At 32.3% G+C, this 16,860-nt stretch overlaps 2 protein-coding genes across 2 annotated transcripts; both read left to right on the plus strand.

The window, feature by feature from the left end:
* The first annotated feature begins 1,732 nt into the window (after nucleotides 1–1,732).
* Nucleotides 1,733–4,478, plus strand: LOC130448271 (uncharacterized). The gene is made up of 7 exons (XM_056785555.1): nucleotides 1,733–1,926; nucleotides 1,988–2,162; nucleotides 2,273–2,389; nucleotides 2,481–2,597; nucleotides 2,683–3,084; nucleotides 3,440–4,187; nucleotides 4,263–4,478. Exons 1-7 carry the CDS (start codon nucleotides 1,758–1,760, stop codon nucleotides 4,476–4,478), a joined length of 1,944 nt encoding a protein of 647 aa, XP_056641533.1. The 5' UTR covers nucleotides 1,733–1,757.
* Nucleotides 4,479–8,940: 4,462 nt separating this feature from the next.
* Nucleotides 8,941–10,608, plus strand: LOC130448272 (uncharacterized). Its single transcript, XM_056785557.1, has one exon. The coding sequence runs from the start codon at nucleotides 8,941–8,943 to the stop codon at nucleotides 10,606–10,608; it is 1,668 nt and encodes a 555-aa protein (XP_056641535.1).
* Nucleotides 10,609–16,860: the final 6,252 nt, after the last annotated feature.

Here is a 16,860-nt window from a genome sequence, read left to right on the forward strand (position 1 = left end):
GAAACACAGGATCATTATTATAATTTTTATTTTGTTTTTGACATTTTATAATTATATCCACAAACAAAAAATTTTTCTTCACACTTTAGCAGGCTTAGGACTGTCAACAGTGAGATATTGGTGTGAAATCAGTAAGCAAAAATAAACATATGGACAACTACATTATAGAAAATATACAATGACATTTATCTTTCACCTAAATTATTATTGAATATTACTAAATAATCCTTCTGGTTATTAATATGAAATAAAAACATGAAGCCTGTTCCCCAGTTGTTAAACATATCAATCCATTTCTTTGTTTTTAAATAACTACCTGCTTATAAATGGTCGAGTCATGCCTATACCAAAAATGTACAATGATTCAAACAATTTAGCATCTTGATTACAGGACTAAAAGAATCAATAGGCAGATTTTTGTGGAAATAATATATTACAATTCATACCTACATATCAGCTTTTTTGGAGTTAAAAATGAAGATGGTTGCTCCTGTACCCAAAAAATATTATTTTCACCTTTTTCATAACCTACAAACAAAAATAGCAATTCTTTTCCTCTGCATAACTTTTCACTATGATTCATAAGAGGTTTATTGTCACAGTAAATATAAGTACTTACCAGGTAAATGTAGAGTTGGCAGTGAAACTTTTTTTAACCAATGGGATTTCTACAAATTCGTTCAAAATGAATATCACATATTCTATGTGATGGTAATCCAGTATCTGCAATCATTAACTTGGGGTTATTTATTCTTTGCAACCAAATTCTGCAAATGTCTTCATTTCTTCATTCATAGGAATGGAATGTCTATAAAAAAGTAAAATAAGGATAAAATCATTCAACATATTTAACCATTCAACAAAATGATTTCCTAAATAGAAATTAATGAAGTTAGGAAGAAAAGGTTATTCTTGTTTAGACATGAACTTGATTTCAATTTAAATATTTTTATGTTGATAAATAATAAATATTACTCTTTCCTTTTCGCTTGCTTATTCTGCTGCTGGTACACATCAGGCCTTTACTCGTTTACTCATATTGAGTAAGTAAACACAACAGTACAACTTTTAAATGCACAAAAATGCAAATAGCTAATAAACAAACAATCTCAAACACCTTTGCAAGATGGACGTTGTTCATTCAATAATCCTAGGTTTTCTTTCGATACATGATTGCAACTTAGATTCAGAATCCAGATTGACAAACATTCAAAAATAAATCACCAAAAAATAAGCTTTTAGATGTGAACCAGTCACAGAGATGGCGTTGAAAATCGTCCTGAACGTGCACAAACCCATGGTGTAAAAACTACAAGGTGTGCTATTGTGCACCAGCTGGAAAGCAGCCAATGAGGATTCTCTCCCAAAACGACTCGCCAATTTGAAACATTTGAATTGAATACTTGTATAAATGGATTTTTTGCAAAATTTGGAAGTACAGGAAAATTGTAAAAACTAACGCAAAACAATATTTTCATCAGCATAAATAAGATTATAGCTAGAGGGGAACAGAGGCAATCTTTATATTTAGAATACATGTAAAAGTCTGTTCGCAATAAGCAACGAATAAACGAACGTTTTCGTTATTGTGAATACGTTCACCTAAAAAAATAATTATTACAAAAGCTTGGTTTTCGCATGGTGTAATTGGTTTTTGGAGACTAGAATACTTATTTCCAGCGCATGCTCACTTCGTTGCGATTACCTTTGGCCTTTGCTGCAAAATATTCATGTGTTAAGTGATTACGTTTGTGTTGATGTATGGTAATATTTGTAAAATGCCATCTTGTACAGTGAAGTTTTGTAAAAATCATAACAAAAACAGAAGAAACAGCAATGTGCATTATCATAGATTCCCACAAGATTCTGTGTTACGTGAAATATGGAGAAAAGCTTGTGGAGTTGAAGAACTTAAACTAGAAAATGGTAAAAAAAAAGATGACACAGTTTTTATTATAAAAATTAAAACATCATCAACTTTTTACAGCTCGTATTTGCTCAGATCACTTTAATAATAGTTGCTATGAAGAAAAATCTCCTAATAGAAGTAATCATTCTAGAGTTCGTCATTTTCCCAAACTAAAAAAGACTGCTGTTCCAATGAAAAATATGCAACAGAATGAAATAGTTTTTCAAAGTCAAAACCAACAAAATGTCTTAAGGTAAAATTGATAATGATGCAAATGTAGTGAGCAAAAAATTTTCAAGTACTATTGAACTATTAGAATACAAAAAAAGTATGATTTCAAAATAAAAAAATTTAATGTTACAGACGGGGTAGAAAAAGGAAATCGTTGATGGCCACCAAGCAAGATGAGGTGATAGTTCATAAAAAAGCAAATTTTGATGGAAATGAAGGTTCAAAATCAAATATTGATGGGGATCTTTGGTACATTCATTTTCTAATAAAAATTCCTTTTTAATAAGAACTTGTAAACTATACTCTGTGTATGATTCCACGTTGACATCACATATTTCAGGAATAAAAATTATGGAGAAACTACTGAATATGATGAACCTCTTCCACTCCAAAGTAGTTCAACATATCAGCTGGAACCAGCTGAATGTTTACATGTACCAGAGGAATCGAATATACTGTGAGTATACAAGTTTAGTAATATTTCAAAAAGTTCTATGGCAATAAAATATAATTATTTAATATTTTATTTTTTTAACATACAGATTTACTAGCATTGAAGATCAAAGCCAACTAAATTCATCATATCACCTAGATAATAGTTTAGCAACAGAAAACTTATATTTGAAGATTGAAAATGGTAAATTGAAGTCAAAATCTAATCATTATGAAAGTATTATGGAAAATTTAAAAAATGAAAATCAGAATTTAAAAAATGAGACTAAGTCTTTAAAAAATGATGTGATAAAGCTGTCTAAAAAACTTCACCTGCAAAAAAAAGAAAATCAAAAGAAAGTGAAAGAAAAAGTGTATGACTTGTTAAGACCAGTTTTTACAATTGGACAGATACACAAACTCATGAGTCCCAACAAGAAAAGAATCAAATGGAGCGAAGAAGACATAGCATTTGCTATTGCACTTAGGAGCGTATCACCAGAAGGTTACAGGTACTTAAAAAAAAGAAATCATCCTTTACCTGCCTTATCTACATTGAGGAAACGAGCAGCTGCGGTGGATCTGAATTCTGAGATACTAAAATCAGTTAAATACAATGCGCGCTAACAGTACAAGTAAGCCTCTTATTGACAGACTGTGTGTGCTATGTTTTGATGAAGTTTATATCTCGCGAAAAGTAGAAATCGACCGTAAAGAAGAAAAAAAAGTTGGGCCTCACAAGCGAGTCCAAGTTGGGATGGTTAGAGGTCTTTTTGTTAAATGGAAACAACATATTTAATATAACTACGATACCCCTCTTACGGCGGAAATTGTAAATGATACAATAGGTCAATTTTATGCTGCTAGTTACATAGTAGTAACGCAAGTAACAGATATTGGATCAACAAATACTTCTGTTTGGAGTTCACTTAACATAGGCACAGGCGAAAATGAAAATTGTTTTTTCCTACACCCACAAGATCCAAATCTCAAAGTTTTCGTCTTTGCTGACACACCGCATTTAATTAAATTAATACGAAACAACTTTATTGATTCTGGATTTAATTTGAATGGAGTACAATTAAATAAAGACTGCGTTGAAGAAATTTCATTATTAAATGAACAAGAAAGCAAAGACTCAGCACGAGATCTAAGAATTCCACACAAGCTTACACGGAAACATTTAGATTGCTCTAGTTCGGAACGCCAAAAAGCTTCGTTGGCCAATCAACTTTTCTCACACACAACTGCTCAGGCTATACAATTTTTTGGACAAAATAATTTTTCATACAGCGATAATTGGGAGGAATGTTCAGAATTTTTCGATGCTATGAATGATTGGTTTGACTTATTTAATAGTAAATTCAAGAATAATAAAACCATTGCAAAAAGTGCTTATGTTGTAAATATAGACCAACAAAATGAAGTATTATCAAAGATGATGAATTATATGAAAAGTATTCGAGTTGGAAACCATAGAACTTTATTACCGTTCCAGAAAGGAATTATTTTAAATAATACTTCATTACCGCAATTATTGTCGTATTTGAAAGGAAAATACAGTACAGAAGAATTTGAAATTCAATACATTCTAACAGCACGTCTAAATCAAGACGTAATTGGAAATTTTTTTTCTTTTTTAAGAGGAATGGGAGGTGGCTAAAATAAACCCTCGGCATTGCAATTTAAGTATAGATTACAATGGTACATATTAGGTAGACATAGCTGTGATTTATTTGTTGAAAATTGCAACACTGAAGGTGACAATGATGTTGACTTGGTCGATGCATCTCAATGCGATGAAAATTCAAGCTCTGAAACTAGGAAACAGATGGTGCACAAAGCACTTTTATTATTTAGAGATGAAGAAATGAACGATTCTACTGACGACGATGAAAGTGATTGAAGCGATATGGATGATGAAGAAGGTACGGAATTGATTTTATGGAATACAAAAAATCATAATTGTTTTTGCTAAAAATCTCTTGAGATGATATGTATTCAACGAACGCTTTCATCTCTGTGTTATAATAATTTTTACGCAATGTGCCATAATCAATAGAATTTCTATTGGTCAAAAATTTGTTTTATGATGTTATGTTATATAAAAAATATCAATCAAAATATTGTTTGATTTTGTTTTAATTTTAGTTTTAGTTTTTTATGTAGAAATTCATTCTACTCTACGCCTCTGGCAGTCTCTCTTTCTTCGTTACTTGTCGTTTTTATGTAGCGAGACGAGAACGTAGTATATGTATTATATAGACTGAAGTAAGAACGTTTGGTTCTAATAAAAAGAAGCTTTGCTTCCAGAAAATAAATGGGACTTTGTTTCATTTAAAATAAATAGAAAATTTAAATACAAAATAAAATTATACAGTCCACTTCATTCAATACAACATTTTGGTCATTCGAGCCGATGATTAACAAATTATAAATAAATAAAATGTGTTGTGCACAAGAAGATCCTTTCAAACTACAGCATCAGGAAGAAGAAACCTGTAAGTCCTTTCCATTTTATTATTTATTCCTCCTCATAGTGTCGTCGATTTCTGATGGAAGAGTTTTTTATTATTGCTTTGCAGTAAATAATATAATACAATTGCAAGATAAAATATTTCAGGTTAACGTTAAACAAAACTATAGGTATTACCTTGTCGGTAAGGCACACTTATTTGACGTAAATGTAAAGACAGGTAAAAATTGGTTTCAATATAGGAATATAGTATTGTTCTTTACTTTATTATAAAAAAAATTGCCTTATTTTCTTGCTCAAATATTATCATTCAATATTAAGGTATCGAGATGAATTCACAAGTAATTTGCAATTAATATAAATATCGATTAATACACAACAAATTATTTTGAATTATTCATGTTGTATCTTTAGAAAGGTATTTGCAATATTTGCTTCCTAGATCCTAGTAAGAAAGTAGTATACTCCGTTTTTTTTATTATTAGCCAAGTAGACAAAACATTCGGACGGCGCCAGCGGAGCGGCTAACTACAAAAAGGTCGCAGTTTTTCTGTAAAGTTATTACTAGTAAACAAATCAAAACTCATTTCATAGGCGCGCGATAAAAATAAAATAAAATGGCCGAGTCGGAAAAAATGAAGAATTTATATAAAAAAAGGTCTATTATTAAGGCATCAGTTACAAGGTTTGAGAATTTTTTGAAGGAAATCGAACAAGATCCCCCAAAAAGAATTTATGTAGCCGATAGATTCGAAAGATTTAAAGTATCTTTAGACGATTTTGAAGCAATTCAATCGGAAATTGAGGAAAATTTAGAAAATACGGAAAAAAATCAAATTGTTTTTGATAAGGATCGTAGAGAATTTGAAAACAAATTTTATGAGTTACTAAATGATGCTAAAACCTTGATGAACACGAACGATGGTGTATCAGATATTGAATCTTTGATAGTCGATAGTTCTAGGCCGCGATCAGGTATATCTCATAATCTAAGATTACCAAAAATTTCCTTACCATCTTTTTCGGGTGAAGAAAATTGTTGGTCATCATTTCACGACCGATTTAAATCACTAATTCATGATGATTCGAGTTTGTCTACAACAGAAAAATTCTTCTATTTGCAATCAGCAGTAAAAGGTGAAGCTGCAAAATTAATAGGTGACTTAGAAAGTACTGATTCAAATTATGAAATAGCATGGTATATGTTAAAAGACAGGTACGAGGATACAAAATCTTTGATTAAAATCCATTTAAAAAATATTTTTGATTTGCCTAAAATCAATAAAGAAAATTTCTTTGACTTAAGAAATTTCTTAGATATTCAATTTAAATTATAGAGCATTAAGGCAACTAAAAGAACCCGTAGATGAATGAGACAGAATTTTATTATTTTTATTAGAAGAGAAACTTGACAAATATACACGTAAGGAATGGGAAACTAAAATACATAAAATAAAATCCCCGAAAATTGATTTATTTGTTGACTTTTTAAAGGAAAGATGCAGCATAAATAAAAATATAAATAATAATACCAATGTAAAACAGAATAAAGTGTTAAGTCACGCTTCTTTACAGACTAAAGGTCAATTTTGTATATATTGCAATAAATCTGATCATTTAATTTATAATTGTGAAAGTTTTTTGCGGTTAGATGCAGTCTCTAGGCTAAATTCAGTAAGGAAATTAAAGGGTTGCGTAAATTGTCTTCGCAAGGGCCACTTTGCTAATGTTTGTAGAGGATACATTTGTAGCATATGTAACAAGAAACATAACGTATTATTACATATAAATGAAGCTAGTAATGCAACTAGATTTTTTAATACTAAAGGAAATTTGTCTAATACAACAAATAACGAAAATGAACTTGAAATTAAATCTACAATCGTCAAAAGTGGTGAAACTGCATCCGAAATTAATAGTTTGAGTTCTACAAGTATTTTTAATAACTGTGTTATTTTATCCACTGCATTGATAGATATCTTCGATGTTAATAATAAACCAGTGCGGTGCAGAGCTCTTTTGGATTCCGGAAGCCAAAGTTCATTTTGTACGACCGAGTTAGCACATGCATTGAATTTACCATATAAATCTGTTTCAATTCCAGTAGTAGGTATAAATGCAACAAATTCTACGAATGTTTCTAAAATTTTTCAGGCAAAAATAAAATCAATTCATACTGAATTTGAAGCAAATTTGCCATTTTTAGTCATAGATCAAATTACAGGCAAGGTACCACAGTTTAATATAGATCTTTCAAACATTAAAATTCCTAAAAATTTATTGCTGGCTGACATTACTTTTGATACATCAGCTAAGATTGACATTTTGCTTGGTTGTAATATATTTTACGAACTTTTATTAAGCAATCAAATCAAGTTAGGAAAGAGGCTACCTATTCTACAGGAATTGCATTTGGGGTGGATCATTTCAGGAAATTTTACAGCCCCTTCAATGGCTACATTTTGTAATCTTTCTAAAATAGACGTTCAGGAACAATTAGAGTCCTTTTGGAAAATTGAGGAAGTTTCTAATACGAATCAATCCGTTTACTCAGTAGAAGAAAATAATTGTGAGGAGCATTTCGTAAAAAACTTTTATAGAGAAGGTGATGGCCGATTTGTTGTTAAATTACCTTTCAAAAAAAAACCTATTTTTGGCCAAACTAGGGATATAGCTCTAAAGCGACTGAAGTCTGTAGAAAAAAGGGTGCTGAATAATAGTTACTTGAATACGGAATATTCTAAATTCATGGAAGATTATTTCAAGTTGGGGCATATGTCCTTGGTAAACGAATCTTTAGGGTCAGAAGTTAAATTCATTTTACCTCACCACTGTGTACTAAAATCTAGTTCTTTGACTACTAAAGTACGGGTAGTTTTTGATGGTTCTTGTAAATCAACTAATAATATCAGTCTGAACGACGTTTTGATGGTGGGTCCAATCATACAACCTGATATATTTAATACATTGTTAAGATTTAGAAAGCACCAAATTGCCTTTACGGCAGATATAGAAGATGTACCGACAAATAAAGTTACATCCCTCGGATCGACAATTTCAACATATATTATGGCGAGAAGATAAGTCCAAATCGGTTCAAGAATATGAACTTAATACTGTAACTTACGGCTTAGGTCCTAGTTCATTTTTAGCCACCAGATGCTTGAAGCAACTGGCTATAGAAAATTCAAAAGATTTTCCCGAGGCAAGTCACGTTATAGAAAACAATTTCTACATGGATGATTTAATTTCAGGAACCGACAGTGTAGAAGACGCCATTTATTTAATCAAACACTTGATAAATATTCTAGATTCTACTAAATTTCCACTTCGAAAATGGACGTCAAATAGAACACAAATATTTGAAAATTTAAATCTGGATCTCTCTTCCTCTGAATTTATGATTAAGGATGGATCCAGTACAAAAACGTTAGGAGTCTTTTGGTTCTCCTTAGAGGACGTTTTTAGTTATTCCGCTAACAAATTAAATATAAAAACTTATACCAAAAGATCGATTCTATCTATAATATCACAAGTTTTTGATCCGTTGGGATTAATCGCCCCGGTGACAATAACGGCAAAAATTTTACTGCAAAAATTGTGGTCACTCAAGGTAGATTGGGACGATGTTTTACCGGATTACTATGTTAAATCGTTTTTAAATTTTTATGACAACATATGTGAAATTAATAAATTAAAAATATCACGTTGTCTGATAATCAATAATGCCATTGAATTAGAACTTCACTGTTTCACTGATGCCTCCACAAGCGCTTATGGAGCAGTAATTTATATTTTATCCCGAAATAATATTGGCTATAAGGTAAGTTTAGCTTGTGCAAAATCCAAGGTAGCACCTTTGAAAACAATTACCCTTCCCCGTCTGGAGCTTATGGCAGCACTTTTAGGTGCACAATTAGCTTCAAGGCTACTGGAATCATTGAATTTATCCTTTGATAAAATAACGTTTTGGTGTGACTCCACAATTACATTGGCGTGGATAAAAAGGGAACCTAGTACTCTTAAGACTTTTGTAGCTAACAGAATATCTCAAATTCAAAGCTTAACGATGAACAATGAATGGAGATATGTGCCTTCTTCGGAAAATCCAGCCGATTTCGTATCAAGGGGAGTACAACCTTCAGAAATTAGCTCATATAAAATGTGGTGGAATGGGCCCTCCTTTTTGCCGCATTCTAGCCAATGGCCTTTAGCTCCAAATAATGGTATTACAAATTTACCAGAAACAAAACTTTCTATAAATTTAACCTTGGGAGCACAGATATGCAATGATTTTGACATAATATCTAAATACTCTAATTACAAAACTTTATTGCATGTGACTGCGTATTTATTTAGGTTTGCATCGAATTGCAAAAGGTCAGTAAAACTCAGAAATTTAGGTGAACTAACTTTGGAAGAAATTAATATCGCTAAATGTACTTTGATAAAATCAGTACAGTACAAGAATTTTAAACCAGAAATAGACAAACTCAAATCAGGAAAACAGATTTCACGTAAAAGCAAATTGCTTCCTCTTTCACCATTCTTAGATTCCGAAAATATATTGAGAATTGGTGGCAGGCTGAACAAATCTGATCTATTTTATAACCAAAGGCATCAAATTATCTTACCTTGTAAGGATTATTTCACAGAATTAATTGTTAATCATGAGCACAAAAGGCTTTTTCACGCTGGTACTCAAACAGTACTAGCTACCATTCGAAATGAGTTTTGGCCTCTTTCTGGTCGCCAAGCTATCCGCAGAGTTTTACGAAAATGTGTAAAATGTTTTCGAGTACAGCCTACTGGACTAATTCAAAAAATGGGTGAACTACCTTCATCAAGGGTTAACCCATCAAAGCCATTTCATACTGTAGGTATTGACTATGCTGGCCCATATTTAATAAAGGACAGCAAGCTGCGTAACAAGAAATACATTAAGTCTTATATATGTTTGTTTATATGTTTTTCTTCCAAGGCCACTCACTTAGAACTAGTTAGTGATCTTACCGCTGATGGCTTCCTTAATGCATTCAAAAGATTTATTTCTCGTCGTGGTTTATGTAGGCACATTTATTCAGATAATGCAAGTACCTTTGTAAGGGCAAATAAGGATTTATTAAAGTATTTTGAATTAAGCCAATCTCTAGTTGTTCAAGAGTTTATAACCGATAACTTGATTACTTGGCATTTTAATCCTCCTTACTCTCCTCATATGGGAGGATTGTGGGAACGTGCAGTTCGTTCTACTAAACACCATTTGAAACGTGTACTTAACAACACTTACCTTACTTATGAAGAATTTTATACTCTTCTATCTCAAATTGCGGGCATCCTAAATTCTCGCCCTCTCCTTCCTCTTACCGAAGATCCTGATGATCTACAGCCTTTGACTCCAGCACATTTCTTAATCGGTACTGCGATTCAAACAATTCCAGAGCCAGCTGTTCCTGCTGACCATAAAATTCAGTTATCTCGATACAAGCACATTACTATGATGATACAGCACTTTTGGACTAGGTGGTCCAAGGACTACTTGAACTTACTCCAGCAGTGACCCAAATGGCGAGTTACTCAAATTGACTCTATCCAAGTGGGATCTATGGTGCTCTTAAAGGAAGATGATACCCCTCCAATGAGTTGGAAATTGGGACGCATAGTAAAGACTCATCCAGGCAGTGATGGACTTGTTAGAGTAGTGACAGTAAAGACTTACAGTGGTATCACTAAACGTGCCATAAATAAGATATGTGTTTTACCTATAGACGATTAAGGGTTATTTGGTTGTACTTATTTTTTACTTGTATATAATTTTATGCTATGTTTATTGCTTTAATGTATATTTTTTTTCTTTTTGAAAGCTGGTACTTTCAAGGCCGGCGCTATGTTTTATTTTGTTTTAATTTTAGTTTTAGTTTTTTATTTAGAAATTCATTCTACTCTACGCCTCTGGCAGTCTCTCTTTCTTCGTTACTTGTCGTTTTTATGTAGCGAGACGAGAACGTAGTATATGTATTATATAGACCGAAGTAAGAACGTTTGGTTCTAATAAAAAGAAGCTTTGCTTCCAGAAAATAAATGGGACTTTGTTTCATTTAAAATAAATAGAAAATTTAAATACAAAATAAAATTATACAGTCCACTTCATTCAATACAACAAATATACATATAGTCTTTACGTCAGGCACAGACACTGGCCATAGAATAGATTAGATATATTTAATTCCATTTGAACCATCGAACTGAATACTGATTAATTCGATAGTTCCAATCACAGAATATACCTTGGTTGTTTTGTAGTCCCAATCACATGTATGTATGTTAGGGCTCCATCAGATGGTGCGAAATGAACATTGCATCATGACTATTGCGGAACAAAATGAGCCAATCAGCATCTTGACGCATACGTCACTGAATTTCGCAGCCAACGCGTGACGTCTGCGTCACAGAACATACCAAAAAGGTCAACTTGTATGTAAATCTCGGCCATATAAGTATTACATATATGATCGCGGCAACACAAATTAGTTCTGCTGATATGTGCAATATTCCTTTATGGACAGTTTTTATGAAAAAAAAACGTCTCTACATTACGGTACCGACAGTATTCATTTTCTCTCGTTCGATACAGTTTATCTATACTGCGCATGCTTGAGAATGTGCAGAATCCTTGTCATTCTGTCTTCCTTAGTGGGAACAGATTCCACTTATACAAACTGTCCATATAGGAGTATTACATATATGGTTCTACCACCTGTCAATCATAACACTAGTGTAATAAAAATGTGTCGTCAATGTCAAAATGTCATTCGTCATCAATTTCTGTATTCCTGATGTGTGTTCTAAACAAATTGCAATAGAACACATAGAAAAGTATGAAGCTATCCCATCTATTCCTACCCCTCATATGCCTTCATTGTCTATTTCCATTTATGAAGATTACAGTTACATCAAAGTCCATGACTGTATAGTAAACCAAGAACATTCATATGCTGTAAATATAGGTACAGTAGATACTGATTATGATTGTCGAGGAGCATCAAATTGATACTTCCGATGTTCATACCATAACATCTGGCAATTTACCTATGGAAGAACCAATGGAGTTTTCAATTGAATTTTCAGACTCCATTGTTATAGAGGAAATTAATGGCTTTGACAAAGAAAAATTGGGCTTTTGACTGTAGCTGTATCAAGTTCATTGGAATTAATAGCCAAAATATCAAAATTGAAAAACAGTCTAAAGAATAACAAAGATCAGTTAAGGACATTGAAGAAGATGTGTGAATTTGGAACATTTGAGAAAATTTAAATAATGTAAAGTTCAAATAATGTAACGAAAGAAGTCATTTACTCACAGTTAAGAAATATTCATAGACAAGGTACAGAAAAATGATGGACTATACAGGATAAAACTTTTGCTCTTTCTATGTAAAAAAGATGTCCTAGGTTGTATAGATATTTATCAAATTATTTCCAGTTGCCTCTAGTTTCAACACTGGAAGAAATGTGGAATCAAAATTTTCTTTTGTTTATTATAGATGGCTGATTTATTTTACAATTTTTTTGATTTATGTTCACAAAGAGAATATTTTTGTTTTTCAAAATGTTTATACTGGGTGGCCCATGAATTTGAGTTGAGTAGTGGGAGTGGGAGGAGCGGGGGCTGGTTGTTTTGTAGGTTAGAGAATCGTGTCTTAGTAGCAATGGCGCAGTGGACCGTGGCGCATCGCGTTTTCGCTGTTGAATATTTCTTCAAAAGTAATAAACCCGTTATTACTGTTGAACGGCTTTTCTGTACAAAGTTTAATGTTCCACAAAATGGTTCGATATCTGATCTCAACACGATACTTCGTTAGGTTGCCTCTTTATGCACAACTGGACCAGTTATAAAGTAGAAGTCGTCTGGTGATTTCACGTTTCTGCGATATCCACTGACTTGCACGCTCCCCAGATCTCTCAGAGTGATTTTTTCCTAGGGGGCTACTTAAAAAGTAAAGTTTATTGCAGCAAACCCGTACTCGAGGGGACCTGAAAGCAATACGGGAAGAAATCACAGATATTTCCAACAAGACATTGTCAAAATTAATGAAAATCTTCGAAGATGTATATCGACGCGGAAGAACAGTTCTCTACAAACAGTGCATATCAATATTCCAATGAACAAAGTCATAAATTGGATAGTCTATACATTGTATTCATGTGAGTCCAATTTGTATGTAACCAGCAAATAAAGCAAATTATACTGGTTTGAAATTCATGCGTCCTTTTTTCGCCACCTAATATTTTTTACTTTTGTACTTGATTTGTTTTTCTTGTTTTAAATTATTTTGATTTTGGAACACGTTTATGAATTTTCGAAACTTTTGTTTGTATAGAATATTTTTTGTTAAGTCCGAAAATGATATTGTACTGATATTTTACTGTTTTATTTCTGGTTAGTATTTATACATATTATAATTTTCAATTTGTTATAAAAAACTGTATTTTGTTAGTTCTTATTTTAACTGATATTTTTGGTTAGTTGAAAATGTATAAAAATCTTATTTTGTAAATAAATGTGACCCAGTTCTAAGGTGTTTTTATTTCTGATTTAGGAAAGTGTGAAATCTGAAGTGGATGGGAATTAATATAATTGAATACAGTATTCTTTGTTGTAAATTTAAATGAACCGCGAAAATAAATTAGTTCTACCACCTACCACCGAGGGCACTGTTATCGAAAATCCGCCATGTTGCTTCCATTGCATAATAACTATGGAGGGTAGAGGTAAGGAGGATCATCTCATATAGGGGTTTAGCTTAAAAACTGTCAGCTTGTAGACGGTAAATTGTAATTCAAAATTTGACCAGAATGGCGCTCCTGTCGGACGAGATATCATATGAACTTAGTTATTTTAGATAGAGTGAAATATGCAGTGTTAGAAAATTTTATATTTCAAATGACTAGAGTCGTTAATTAAATATTGGTATACAAAATTTAAACTATTAACGGAGTACAAAATAATTTAGTAAATATAACCTAGAAAAACTACTGTGAGATAACGGTGAATGTTAATTAATTATTGTGAATTTGTAAAAAAGAAAGTGTCAATTATCACTTCTTTCTTTCTCTTATTCTTACATTTCTAGCGCTTTATTTAAAATTTACACTCATGCGATAGTAGCGCCTCCATAACGTAAAGAATTTTATGGATACTTTCTGTAGCACAGAGATGGTTCTCTTTACCTCTACATTCCATAATAAAAACTGAATTTACATTTCTTCTTAGGGTATGTCCTCTTGTGTGCGTCATGAAAGTGCTAAACATCACTTCGTCTGTTTGTATTTTGATGTTCGGTGTACTATTTGTGTATTGAATAATGAGTGCTATAGGACCAATTGGAGTCACAGCTGATTTAGATGTAAATCCTCAATCTCACTTGAGATGTATCATATGAATAACCCATGAAATTAATGCAAGTTGTTGGGTGAAATGGATTTTTGTATGAGTAAAAAAATACAATTTTTCAAAAATTAATCTTTATTATTTTTTTCTAATTTCAAGCTCTCTCTCATGTGTGTTCTCCAAATAATAACTGAATTAATGTTTTTGACACACGTAATATCGCTTGTCCAGTTCAAGACTGGTTTATTTCAAAAAAAGAGATTTCTCAGGTGAGCTGATTAAAGTTTATGCTTTTCTCTTCAATTGATATCCGATGATTGCATTATCCGAATTTTTTAAATTTTGCACCAATCATCACAATAAAAGTACTCCTCTATAGATTTACAGAGGTTTTCCCCTCTCTCTATACTATTTTTTTTATGAGTAATTATGAGCAAAACTCCAAGATGATCCTATCTTGCACCGAAATATTTCAGGTTTTTATAGATAACTCCAGTTATTAATCATTCAAAAGCTATTTATTTTTTATGAAACAAGTACAAAAATAAGAACAAAAGTGTAAAACATAATAAATATCTTCATGAATTCAAAAATCCTTGAGACTAGTGAGACATTTTTAGTGAAAAAAAGTCATGAGTCTTTATTCTCAGTGGTAACTACATCTTTCTTCAGACTTGGTAGGCACTCTTATCACAAATTGTAGACAAAAAAAACATTTTCATTATTATGAGATAATCACAGCTTATTACAAAATATGACTTTGTACAATAAATGCATGTAAAACTTTTATATCTACATACTACAAAAAGAGAAAAAAAAATACTGTGCCAATTCATTTCCTACTGAAGGAACTCAACAATACAATTACTTGGAAAAAAATGCATGTAAATACTTTTACAACTAGATACTTAAAAAAAGAGAGAAAAAAATACTGGGCTAATTCGTTTCCTATTGTAGGAAATCAACAATACAACTGCTTTGGAAAAAAATGAAAATAATAATAACAGTATAAAATAACAAAAATTGTAGGAAAACCAAGGAAGCGATTAGTTTGCACCTTTTATAAATTTTTGTAAAACTGTTTGTAACACAGAGGCATGACAGCTACACCATTGGTTTTTTTCTGGAAAAGAGAAAGTAATGCTTCTTTTTTTTTATTAGTGATGCTCGACTTTCTTGTATAGGCCTTGGAGAGTGTTACAGTTGGAGTAAAACTGAAACTGCAAGAAGCAGATGAACTGCTTCAACGTTTCTTGTTCTGGTTTGCTATGTTGATAGATTTGAAATCTTGCTGAGAGAATGATGTTTTATATCGAAAAAATCCAGCCTCATCTTTGTGGGTCTCAATCACACAGATATCAGCGATTGGTACCTTAACATCGTCTTCATTGAACAAAGCGTCCTTTATTGTCAAGTCAGCTGTCAGCTTTTTCAAATCGATGATTTCGGAGAAATCTATTTGCTTGACAGCGTATGCTGGAGGTGTCTTCTTTGCTTGTGAGATGATAGAAATATAATTTTCTGGGTCGTAGATAGGTGAGGCTTTTCTATATTTCTTTATAGCCCGTTCTATAACAGAGTGAACGTTGTCGCCCTCGTTTTGAGTGTGTCCAGTTACTAGGAATTTGTGCGCTATAGATCTGATATTTTTAAGCTCCCAAGTGGCTAAGATGAACAGGGCAAAAATAAACCGGTTTTTTTGCTGACCTCCGCAGTTATCACTGTAAAAAATGACATCAACTGGGGTATTGACAGTTCTGTTTAGGTTTTCGAGGTATAACCAGATGCAACTGCCAATTTCGTTGGCACCCCGTTTTGCTTGGTCTTCATGCCACATGTAACAATATGTCTTCTTGGACTTTAGCTCATACATAGTGAAGTTATACACGTTTAATTTGGACACGTAATAAAAGGCTGATGATTCTCCTTGAGGGCAAGGCAGGGAAGCTTGTGATCAAAAACGGTCACAATTTTATCTAATCCTTTATCTGTATCTTTTTCTAAACGAGCCAACTCCTTTTCTCTTAAATGCTCTTGGTAATTATCTTCGAGCTGTGCTTTCTCAGATTCAGAGGCGTTCAGGTAGCCCAAACAAAAATTACACTGATCTTTTTTAGGGCGGTGGAAAGCAATGTTGAACTCGGTGCTGAATATGAAGGCGTACATTGAATACTTAACGAATGAAGAAAGATATTTCCATAATAGATCACTTACCAAGAACAATATTACTAAAAATTTCAGTGTTAAAGAGGGCTATCTCAGGTTGTCTCCAATAATTACTGGAAATTTAAGAGCTAAAGAGGGCTATCTCAAGTTGGCTCTTTCTTGAAGAGAATAATCTAGAGGGAAATAAGTTAAGTTACCATTCAAAATAGAGCCATTATCATAATAGTTCAGTTTTGTACTAAAGATTGATATGAA

This window comes from Diorhabda sublineata, chromosome 8, assembly GCF_026230105.1.
Source record: "Diorhabda sublineata isolate icDioSubl1.1 chromosome 8, icDioSubl1.1, whole genome shotgun sequence".
NCBI lineage: Eukaryota > Metazoa > Arthropoda > Insecta > Coleoptera > Chrysomelidae > Diorhabda > Diorhabda sublineata.